The 13054-nt window shown below is 31.9% G+C and overlaps 1 protein-coding gene across 2 annotated transcripts in view; it reads left to right on the top strand.

Moving 5' to 3' along the window:
* Positions 1-13054, top strand: part of LOC126811919 (activating signal cointegrator 1 complex subunit 3) — an 86313-nt gene that overhangs the window by 42483 nt on the left and 30776 nt on the right. The window contains exon 31 of one of the 2 annotated variants that reach the window (XM_056099144.1): positions 4700-4888. The exons of the other annotated variant lie outside the window; for it this stretch is intronic. Coding sequence (XP_055955119.1) covers positions 4700-4747 — 48 coding nt within the window. The 3' untranslated portion in view covers positions 4748-4888. Of the gene's footprint in view, positions 1-4699; positions 4889-13054 lie in introns of those variants that run through there. 2 annotated transcript variants of the gene reach the window in all.

Genomic DNA, 13054 nt, shown 5'->3' with positions numbered 1-13054 from the left:
TTGAATTTCTTGTGAACACTCTTAACGCCAAAAGTTGTTATCCAATTGTTTTAAAATTGATATATGTTGTTTACATTTAGTGAGATGAAGAATCCTATTTAATGTCAATAATTTCCGTTTATTATGTCTAGAGTTATGGCCCTTGTTTCACTTTGTTAAACCATGTGAACGCTCTAATGCCAAAAGTTAACATCCAATCTTTGTGAAATTTATATGCATCATTTAAATTAGTAAAAAGAAGAATCCTATTGAATTTCAGCAATTTCCGTTTATTACGTCTAGAGTTATGGCCCTAGTTTTACTTGTTGAACCTTGTGAATGCTCTAACTCCAAAAATTATCATCCGATCTTTGTGAATTTTATACGTATTATTTAAATTAGTGAAACGAAAAAGCCAGTTGAATTTCAGCAATTTCCGTTAATTACCTCTAGAGTTATGGCCCTTGTTTCACTTTGTTGAACCTGGTGAACACTCTAATGCCAAAAGTTATCATGCTTATTGTTGTTTTTCTCCATAAAAAATGTTTTTTTTAAAACGCGTTTGACGTGTTTAATGTTAACCTTATAGTCCACAAGAATGTTAGATCACCTCTAAGCAATTTTATTCATTTACAGTTTTTTCAATATATTCCTCGATCCTAGGTTTTCTCAGGACACTTTTTACATGTTTTGTCACTTCAGTTTTCAAAAAAATACTTGAACTTGTTGGATATAGGAGATTGTTTCTAACGGCAACCATTTTCCTTTTTTGCGTAGATAACCTTCATTTGTCTTTAACAAGTCATCAATAATTAGCAGAGACAATTTTTTTTTCTGATCGGTGACCGTGATGGCAGCCATCTTACCAAATCGTAATTATCAAATTTCACATTTGTGGACCATAGCTAATCAAATCGAAATCATACCAAATCGTACTAGCAAATCAAAACCTAATCTAATCGACTCACAAAAACGCCACTTGTCAACCGCTTGGACGATTTAACTGCTGTGGGCGTATGTTTCGTTGCCTGGCAACCTATCTTTTATTGTACAGATAGTTTTGTTTATGCCAATTAGAAATTAGTGAGATTACCGGTAAACATGTAAAATGACATCTGTATTTATTTTTGGGACTTCAAGTAAAAATCTTGATCTGTCCTACTGTACACATATATATAACTTGTTTTTGACACACCTGGTAAGTTTCCTTGGGAACAGAATTTTGTTTGCAGACTGTGACCAACTTCTCTACTTTAAGTAAGAGAGTATTTAACACATAGATAGTAACAGAATCACTTAATCTAATGCATCTCTATTAAAACATTGGTCAACAATGTGCATTCAATTTGTCATGAACATTACTTACATTTCAGAATATGTTGGGGGGGGGGGGTATAACATTTTGCCATTTGGCGAAAAAAAAATATAATAATAATATGATCTAAAACAAGGTATACTTATATAAAGTTCTAACAAGATTTAGTAACTAAGAAGCTTATGTGATAATAAGATTGTAAAATCCAACGTTGGATTTTCAAACCGGCACATGTGATAATAAGATTGTAAAATCCAACGTTGGATTTGAAAAATAAAAAAATGATGTATTTGCCAATTTCCCAAATGACACTAGTGAATTATAGGATTTAGGATTATTCTTTAGCAAGGTGGGACTGCCTGTATAAATGCCATGTATTTTAAGGCTTTATTTTAACATATTTTAAACATATGACTTAAAAAAATGCAATAATCTCTTTAAAGTTAACTGTTTTTCTTTAGTAGGCATGTAAAAGAGAGAATTAAGTTTAATTACTTATTGAATTTATATTGACTGCAGTGCACAAGTATCTACCTGAGATGTTTGACAAACCTTGGTTAAATCAAACAGAATTAAACCTACTTGATTGATGTATATATACTCCTATATAGTCAACTGACATTTGAATTTCGACAGACAGAATATAGAGTATGTAGAGATGTCATCTTTGTATGCCTGCCAATTACTGAAAATTTTGATTGATCAGGAAGTTGTATTGTATTATTTGACATTGCTTGATAGATGGCATTCAGTTGTTTTAAGTCATCATGATTCTCTAAATTTCCATTAAATATTCATGCTATTTGTATTCTAGAATGTGTGTTCAGTTCAGTGAGTTAATCCGAACCAAAGAATATTTTCATAACATTTAACAGAGATAATGTTTTTTCCAATCTAAAATAATTCTACTAATTTGCAAAATATATTTATTTTGTCATATCAGTAATGTTATAGCATCGGTACTATTCCTCTCTAAATTAATTTTTTTTCGTTCAGAAACTTGTATGTCCTAGTGTAAGTGATTTCATTTGAAATAGAATTTAAGTAAGTGAATTCTGCAAAAATAGTAATTTGCCTGTTTATTATGTAGGAAAACGTAGCTGGAGGTTATATTATTTTCTAAGCCCAAGGCATCTAAGTTCCCTGAATGTTTTAGGTTGATATTATGAAAGGCATTTAAATTAATAGCCTAACACCTTTTGTCTTGACATCAGAACACACATAAATCAAGTAGTTGAGGGATAGATGTCAAACTGTTATACACACTCTAGAATAATATTCATATTTAGGACTACATGTTAACATACACGATCAGAGCATGGATTTATCTTTTAGGTATTTAACAATAGTTTTGATGATATTTTAATCTGTGTGGTTCATCATTTAGGGGAATACAGGTAAATATTATTAAAATAAAACTGAAAGTACATCTTTTTACATCAAATTTGAAAATTCATAAATGTTAAAAAAAGAATTGTAAATGTTAAAGAAAATATTGTAAATGTTCAAAAACAATTAACGTAGTTTATTACTCATATACAATTTATTGTATTTACTGATAAAACCCCAATTATTATAGATTTTCTTAGTTCTATACTTAGGAATTTGAAAGTAGATATAAGCACAGTTTGTAGACATTAATATTGAAATCACAGCTGTCATATTGTTCGTAAAACAGTCAATTCTATGGTAAATTTTAGTCGGTGAATATCTATATTCTTTGATCGTACTTTCTCAGCTGTCACTCTCTTGTATCTTGAGTTGTCAAAATATATGTCCTGGTACATATAGATTTCCTTTATCGAAATTGCATGAATAAATGTGTAATGTATTATAAGCTGACATGATTAATTCATATAAACATTTATATTCCTATAAAATATATTTTCATTCAAGAGCTGGCTGTTCTTGCTTCAATAGTTCAAAAATAGGTAATGGAAAATGAATGTATTGAAAATTTCATTCAAATTACTTTATTCTGAGTGAAGTTAGGAGTATTTGAAGGTTTGACAAGATGTAGCATAGATTCTTCATTGTCATTACTCAACATTTATTTGAGACGTCTCAATTATCCATTTTATCATTAAACTTTTAACCTTGCGGTGTTCTAATCCATTTAAATCTTCGACAACCGAGGGTCTAGAGAGTTGTTTATAAGCTTGTTATGTGAATAAATGTCTATATAATAGTTTATATAACATTTGAAGCGAAACTAAAGATCTGCAATAGGCAGATTTAGCTCTTATATAATGCATCTTTAAGCCAAATTGTAAAAGTAAAATAACCTACTATTATGTAATTAAGAACATCCAAGTATGAAATAATCGTCATGAGGAATCATTTGGCTTGTGTGAAAACAATAAAATGATTTATTTTTTGGATTTGTCAATGGTAGATAATCTGCTGGGTCGGATTAAATCAGATTAAACAGGGGTCCATCAAAAAGTGAACTGGTCTATTTATATCAATTCATCATATCTTTGTAAATACTGAATGGAATAAAACTATATTTTAGTTTGTAAGGATACAAACTCCCTCAATGGAGTGGCTTGAAAGGTACTTGAATAATCATGCAGTCTAACAGTATTTGATTTCAATCAGGGATAAATTATCTATAAAACAACTGTTTTAGTGAGAAATTATATGTCCTCCAATACTTTTACTGGGATAATGTCATACATAGACCTATTCCACATCTATACATAAAGATCACCGTCAACTAAAGGTTATTTATATAATTATCGTATATAATTGATAAATTACACAGGCGTTTAATACAGTATTTAATATGTTACAATGGAGATGGAATCGTGTTTAGAGTATTTCCTGTATGTTGAACTATTTATTTATTTGAAATGAAATTAAATTAAGTTTTAAAAAATTAAACATGAAGAAATCATAGGTAAATTCTAGGTATTTTGTAATTATACCAGTAAATAGAATTGTATTGTATTTAATTTTGCTTAAGTACAACATAGGAAACAAATCAATAAACAGACATAATGTTAAAATTCTGTAACACATGTTTTAGAAAATATATTAAAACTTTTCATGCTCTCAATAAGATGAACAATAGTGTATAGTTTATTGGTTCGCAGTGCTTAATATACCGGTGATGTAAATTGCAGACATAAACTTTTTACTTTTAGGATTTTAGGATTTGCTGGCACAGAACTTAGTCAGAAATGGCCAATGTTTTATTTTGTGTTTAAGATATTGATTTATGTGATTTTACTTAGTATGAACACCAATACTAAATGTTAGTAAAACACAGTCATCTGAAAGCTGTTGTGACCACTTCATGAAAAGTGGAGCTTACTAGTTTACCAGTAAATATAAATTTTGTTGATAATTTAGATGCTATAAACAAGTATATGATGGTGCTAATTATTCATTAATTTGTAGGAAAAGGTGTGTATGTGGTTGTTGACTGTTTCCTGTACATATATATGATGTTTGCTGTTAGTTGACCATAGAACATTTTCTGAAGATTCAAGAGGACTTGTGTTTTTGACTAAAAACTGTATTGGAATATATTTCAAAATGCCTGAATTATTAGGATTCCTGCAAATGTATAGTTCCTGGCATATTCTTTTATTGGTTTGTGTGCTAGATATGATGTTAATAGCGGTACATTTCAATAAGTCAAATCTTTTGCAATATGAATATTATGGTTATGATGTGCACAGAACTCACGAGCAAGTCGTCAACGAATTGATGCAGGAACAACTGAAATTAACACAAGTACTGGATAAAAATATCCATCTTATAACAAACTTGACTCTGGCACTGAGAGATAAACAAACAGTCATCGAACATTTAACGAAAGAAATGGAACAAATAGAACAAGACATTGAAAAGTTGAAAACTGCGCAATCAGAAGGCATAATGTACCTTTAGTGGCTTTGTGTATTAAATATTCATGTGTTCTTTCAACTTTGTGTCTTCTGAATATTCTAATTTATGTATTCCAGAACTAATATGCAAATGAAATTTTGACTGAATATTTATTCTTATGGTTGTAATTAATTAGTGCCTTAGTTTATGTCTTCCTACCTTGGAAGTAGAAATCATGAAACTCATATATTCTAAACTTTTTGGTGAAAGTGAGGTGAAATGGATATAATGGTGTATTTGTGTATTTAAAGTAGCATATTGACAAATTGTATTATTTTTTGTTTTTCCGTTTTACAAATATGCCAATATTGGTACATCATTATGGTTGGATCAGGGATCTTAATTGGCTGGTTTTTGTCGGCTTTAGCCGCTTGAAGATCAGTCAAGCCGATTGGTAAAACAATGATCCGTCCACTATGGTGTGAGTATCATAAATCGATCTACTTTCGACTAAATTACAACAGGTTAATTATTACTTGTTAATTAAGTAGTCAATCAACTTGCTTGTCGGCTGAAATATCAGTCATACCTTAGTGAGAATCAACACTCCGTATGAATTCCAGGTGTAGGCCTACCGGTAGATATTAAAAAAATAATTGGATCATAATTTTATGTTTCACTGACCATTTGTTAGCTAAATTTAAATCTTAGTTGAATATAATCCTGGGACACCGAATACACTGAGAAACAGTGATTAATAATATATTATATGAATCTCCATTGGCGAATCCCCCGATGACATGTGACATTTGTTGGAATTAGGTCAATAAACCAGCGATTCTAGTTTTAGTTTATACACACGCTGACAGAGGCTTCATTTTCAAAATATTGTTATTATTTATTATTATTATTGAAAGCTATATGGCATAGTCGTATGGAATAATTTTAAAGCCATTTCAATTATGGGTGTCACGTGATCACTGTGCCGTGTGTCTGTCATGGATGGACGAATGAATAAAAACATTTCAAAGTTACGTGTTAGAAAAAAAAAATACAAATTGTATTATGAAGAAATACCATGGTGCTGTATCAGCGTATTTATTCAAGAATATTACTGACATGAATTTCAAGCCGGTACGTGAATTAAATATGAAAATTTTCCAAACAGTGTACCTATTTGTGGTTATTTTTGTGCTAATTACATACAGTAGAATACGATATTCCTCATAACAAATTACCAAGAATTATTTTTATTGAAGCCTGGTATATTAAAAGGATTGGAAACTTAAGATTTGAAAACCCAGTTTCTATTGGGACCTCATTTGATCCAATTCTGGCCGGTTCATTTCAAAATGGATTAAGAACCCTGGGTGGGATAGAAAAGTTAACAATAACAAAGAAATAAGCCAGCAAAGACATGAAATTCTTAGAGTAAGCTACCCTGAAAGAAGTGGAGCTCAAACCGAATAGAAGTTAAAATGCTTTTGCTTGCAAATCATCTACTGCTGTCAGATGTGTTTTTTCTTCTGAACTTGAATTAAGTGCGCACACAAATGAGCAAATTTTAAAAATTGTGTTTTCTCAGGTAATTCTGAACTGATTGAGCTCAAAATTTAAAATTCATTTGATTTTGAGGTTGTGTAAGCTGCACAAAAAGATCTAATGAAAACAACAATTTCAAGTAAACTGTACAAAAAGGTCTGATGAAATCAACAATTTCATGTCCATTTAATATTGTTTAGAACCTGTAATATTGTGCTTTGAAATCTTATATTTGCAACTAAATTTATTCACAGAAATATTTAATGAACATCAAGCATTCCATTCTTGAGACAGTATTGTGCAGTATACATAGTTCTAAGCAAGACATATTTGTTTTTTTATTAATTAGGTATACATATTTTGTAAATGATACGACATGAAATAAAATATATTTAATAAAATGACATGAAATAAAAGATATTATTATTATATGTAATGTATATCTCAATCGAACATTTAGCTGATATTAAAAGATTGGAAAAAACAAATTGTGAAAAGGGTTATATATTGTGTTTTAATATCTTGGTTATATATGGGTGATTGGATTATGGTATATTTGTACAGGGAAGTAGAATGAAGCAGATCAAAGCTCCTTCATAATCCTTTTAATTATGTCACTCTCCTTTGAAGAATGTTCCGTCCTCTTTTTGGGTCACCAAATCTTTAGGAAGATGTTTTTCGTAAAAGCAGGGGGGTAGGGCTACGTTTTATTGGGCTGCTCTGTATCATAAACAAGGGTAAGGGTTAGCTCAATAAATATCATTCTTTTAAATGCTTCAAAAGTATTACGAGGTAATCGTTATTATACAATATTTACGAGGTAATCGTTATTATTCAGTATTTACGACGTAAACTTTATTCAGAAACACTTTAGTATGTTAAAGTTTTGTAGCGAAGTTTTGGCATCGCAACGTTGTCTCAGATCAAAACATCGCCTCCAATCAGCAACAAAACGTCTGATGTTGCGATCGCATGATCCATCTAACAAGACGACCAGATTATTTTCGTTAGCTTTGCTTACTGCAATCGGCGGCTTTTGAATTTTGTTGCATAACTTAGCCTGATGGGAGCTACATCCAAAAGCATATTTGGATATTCAATTCCTACTCTTCAAAATTTGGGTCCATGATAGTTGAATGGTAGGTAGCATATGTTAGTCTCAAAATGACATGTATTATTTTGACAAGACATGGAACTCACAATTTTGTTACATTCTCCTCTTCATATTTGTCCATCTTGAAACTGGTTTAAAATTTGAATAAACCCCTTAAAAAGTGGTTGTCACCATATTTAGACCCAATCTATAAATTAGATAGATTATTGGATGCCAATAGCTATTTATGTAACTCTGAAATCCATACAAGATTTTTTTTATAATATGTATAATCGTTCAAAAGTGTAGTGTATGTGTAACCTAGAGAGTTACTTCCCTAAAACAGGAAGAACAACATTATTTATCTGAATATGATTTATTTCATCAGCAATAGCATTAAAATAAACTAACAACTAACATGGCAAAACAACATAATAAAATAAAATATACTAACTTATGATAAAATTTTAGTCTAATTTATATCAATTGTTTGTTAAAGATGTATCACGACAGTTCTCGCTATATTAGTTTAAACATAGATAATGAAAATGAATATATTGAAAATTTTAGTCAAATTACTTTATTCTGACCAAAGTTATAAATGTTGGAAGTTTTGATAAGTTACAATAATAAACAAAGTCTTGATTATCCATTTATAAATTAAATTATTAAATGGCGATTGTTTTTAAACCCATTAAAAGTCACGACATGTGAATAAATGTCTGATTAATAATTTATATAACATTTGAGGCCAAAAGAAAGAGATGCAAAATAGGCAAATTTAGCTCTTATATAATGCATCTTTAAGACACTAATCTCCAATAGTTTTAAACTTTAATTAATTACTCAATAAAATATAATCAAATTGTTGCCACTAGGGACTTAATTAAAAAGTTCAACATACAAAGACATTAGTGAAAGTCTTTGATATCACCCTCGGTGATATAGTAAAACGTAAAGCCCCACAAACTAACAGGTGTAGAAGGGATTAGTTAGGTAATAGCTATTGGAACAAATTCTGCATGCACTACACTCTATTTTTTAAAAGTTAATTGTGTAGATACCTTTTAATTATGTTGAAACAAGTATATGAGATTATTGTCTGAATTTATCCATTAATTATCATGGTCTATGTTGGATTTAGGATATAATGCCATTGATGACAATGTTTGATATATAATAAAATAACTATAACCATGTAAATGTATTCTTCAAGCATTATATTGAAATGCTTGGTTATTATGTTAAAAAAAAATGAAATTTGTTTGTGCTAGACACATGGTTATTACCTCTAAACCACTCTCAACCATTTGTCAATATGCTTTCCAGGTTCAATTTAAATGGCATAGCATTTGCAAGACAGGTCGATGGTTTTATGGAACAAAATGTTTATCAATTAGCCAAAATGCAATCACAGTACTGATTTGAAGAACCAGAAAAAGGCAGCATAATTGACAAATCCTGAGACATATTGCACAAAACCATCCCTGTAAATCTGAATATATTATAACACTAAATAATTAGTGATTTTCCTTGAACTCTGTTGTTCATTTTAGTTGTCCCCCACCTTTCAAAAAAAGAATGGGGACTATTAAAATGGGTCTGTCCGTCCGCCCGTCTGTCTATCTGTCCTGTCCATCTGTCCTTCTGTCCGTCAGACTTTTTGGGACACAATAACTCTCCTGCTAATTGAGCTAGAATGTTTCAACTTGGTGTATAATTTCTCTACCAAGTACTTCAAAACCTTGACTGAGTTCAATGGTTAACATTTTCTGCTTAGCCTAAGGATAGATAATCAGTTTGGTCCTTGATACTTTACAAAAAGCTACATGTGCAATTAATTAGTATTAGTAGGTACCGTTAGTATTATAACCAGGTAGTATAGTCTGGTCGAGGTAGAAAATTTGTGGGAAGAAATTCCTACCCAAATGATTTCTTCATTTTCTGAAACAACTATGTCCCTAGTGTTCCAGAAAAATTTTCCCCGCCGACCGGAGTTGAGCAAATTTTTTTACAGCATTTTGAAATTTTGACCCCCTGGGTCAACATAATGAAACTGAAAACCATTTATAACTTCAAAAATATCAATTTTACAGCCTAGAAATGTATTATCAACATATAGGAAAGTGATACCAAGGATTCCAGAAATGATGTAAAAAGTAACATACACGTTCCCATCGCGACTGTTCTTCCATCAGCACCAGAATGTTCCTCTTGTCTTTTTGCTTGCTGTTGTTGCTTTATTCAAAACACGTCTCCGCCATTTTGAATTTTGACATCACAGTGACGTCATAGTTCCGCCATTTTGTATTCTGACGTCACGGTGACGTCGTATGTTACTTTTTACATCATTTCTGGAATCCTTGGTATCACTTTCCTATATGTTGATAATACATTTCTAGGCTGTAAAATTGATATTTTTGAAGTTATAAATGGTTTTCAGTTTCATTATGTTGACCCAGGGGGTCAAAATTTAAAAATGCTGTAAAAAAAATTTGATCAACTCCGATCGACGGGGAAAATTTTTCTGGAACACTAGGGACATAGTTGTTTCAGAAAACGAAGAAATCATTTGGGTAGGAATTTCTTCCCACAAAGCTGGATTTGTCACCTTCTCCAACCAGCCTATAATCCCTCATATCAACCCGAACGCGGGTCACATAAAAACAACTCTTCCAGATTCTAGTATAGTAAAGACAATTAAAACGAAATTTTGAACTATAAAAAACTCAAAAGAAATAGGATCTGTTTTTTAATCAGATTGTGTTAAGCTTGTCTGAAAATTTCAACTCATAATATTGAGTCGGTTTACGTATCCGGTTTACGTAACATTTTTAAGATTTTGGGTCAAAGCTTTCGTTGGGTGAGCTGGAAAACATAACAATTCCATACCAAACGTAATCTTTTAAATTGAAGAGTTATACAAATTGAGTCGTTTGGGTTTAAAAAAAATTTGGTTTTTTTTAAACAATATTTTTATTCAGGTTGTCTGAATGGGATTGGGGAATAGGCTTAGACTATGTAAAACCCCTCTCCCTTAGTTATCACGTATAACCATGGCCAAACGTTGCGGATCTAGAAAGACACATTTATATACGAGACGATGGCAAATTATATGGCGTATGTCCGTTTTCATTAGCCCAATCGGAGCGGCGCAGTACGTTAAATAAACCCAATTTCATTTCTCACCCCCCACCCTCCCCTTTAAGCAATGTATATCACGTATGTGTTCAGTTCAAGGAATTCCTCTATCAAGTAAAAGAGAGTAAACTAACCCAAGTCAAACTAGGGAAAAAGCAACATTTTCAGGATAACCAACCCTCATGAGTTATTGCAATATAAGAGTGTTTGAACATTGATACCTTGTACATACGGTAGAATTCGCAACAACGCTTGCTTGAACAAATCAATGTCCGAGTACCCACCAAGTACAGTCCCGGCAAATTACAACAAAGAATTCTATCAATGAGGTCCACAAATCTAGAGCATTGTCGTAAATTCTAATAAAGTGAGAATTCAATTACTTGAAAAAGTTTAAACCGTAGGTTCCAATTAGGACCTACACTGTAGACTTTCAACTAACAGTACGTTTTGGGTATTTGTCTTTATAATAACGTATACTTTCGTATAGAGGACAACAAAATAATAATAAGGAAAACAGATATTTTGTTGGGTATAACGAAGTGAGATTTTTGTTTTTGTTTTTGCCTATTCTCTGTGATTAATAAGGGGTGGTTGGTGTGTGTGTGCGTTTGTATATGGTGTATATCGAGGACACACATCTGAATACACACCTTCTAATCGTGGACCTGTGTCAACCGAGTACGTCCTCGGTTGAACCGAGGACTTTTTTTAAAACTAAATCCAAGACTATAACGATGTTCAGAAGCCCGGATTTAATATCTCATTTGAATGTCGGGTCGATCTGAGGTGCTCCGCGTTAGGCGGTATTCTACAGTTAGGGTGTATCTTTCGAGTGTGTGATCTGAAAAATGAAAAGTATGATTTTGTGTATCAAATCCTCGGTTAGTGTTTATTGGACAACTAGCGTATCAAGTCCTCGGTTGATCTACGTCTACCATACACATCATAATATGGTCACATGGGAGAAATAAGTTGTTATTTCAACGATAATGAAAGCAAGTTTTACTATTATCATCATCATACCTTTGACAAAACACCAGATGACCTGTACAGGAAAGCCGTTCGATGTTAAAAAATCAAGCCATCTAGTCATTATATCACTTCTGAATGAATTTTCGAAGTTTTTACCTGGCGTAACGTAAAACATTATTGCCGAAATAATAAGGATAAAATAATAAGTAATCAACAATTGAAATATTAATAAGTTGCGTAAGTTCAAGTAGTGACACTTGTTAGCGCGTGTTACTGTTAAGCCTAGTTTTATATAATGCCTAGGTCCCACTGGGCATCGCGATCCATGCGGATCCATCTGGAAAGCGCCAGGAATGCCTCCACGATAAGTAGGGAACACATCGGTAAAAATTCCAATGCAAGCTTTGAAATTTTTCGCAGTTCTCCCGGACAACCCCGAATGCTTAACTTCCATTTCTCACGGGACTACTCCGTTGTTTGGGGAAAAATTTGTTTTATTTCCATATCGCCGATGATTTTCCCCCAGTGGGACCTAGGCATTAGTTCGTCAAACGTTAGTGATCAGCTATTTTCCAAATTGTACAAAAGAACTCAATATAAAAGACTAGGTTTTGTTATTAACATTTTGATCCACACATCTTAAATAAGAATAGGTCCCCATGCACCACGGTGGAAGCGGACGTAAAATACAACTAACAAACAACAACAACATACATGCCCTTTGCGCTCTACAGACTTGAGCCTTTCGTTTCAAGTAAATATCTTGAAAATGCAAGTTAATATCTTGAAAGTTCATGTTAGTGTTTTAAAAATTCAAGTTAGTATCTTGAAAATTCAATCTAATATCAAATTAATCTATCAAAAATTTGTTTCATATCCCTCTCAAAACATTGTATTCGGGAGGAAGGACCCCAAGATGTAAAAATCTAATTTTAAAAGCCATGTTTGTTACGTAACTTAATTGAGAGAGTGCCCATTTTCAGAATGTATTTGTCGTTACTTGTGTACATTAAACTATAGTTTAAATTCTGCCCATCGAAATATTGACATCAAGCGAAACAAACAAAGTACAACATGGTGGGGGTGTAGTATGTGGGTAGTTTTTTTTTTAATTATTGGCCATCGCATTTGGTGGCTTTCTATGTTCTGACCTGTTCGAGCTATTTATTGGT

The sequence above is a fragment of the Patella vulgata genome, chromosome 2 (assembly GCF_932274485.2).
Source record: "Patella vulgata chromosome 2, xgPatVulg1.2, whole genome shotgun sequence".
In the NCBI taxonomy this organism is placed as follows: Eukaryota; Metazoa; Mollusca; class Gastropoda; family Patellidae; genus Patella; species Patella vulgata.
Note: the sequence above shows the minus strand (reverse complement) of the source record. Positions and strands in the feature narration are given on the sequence as shown.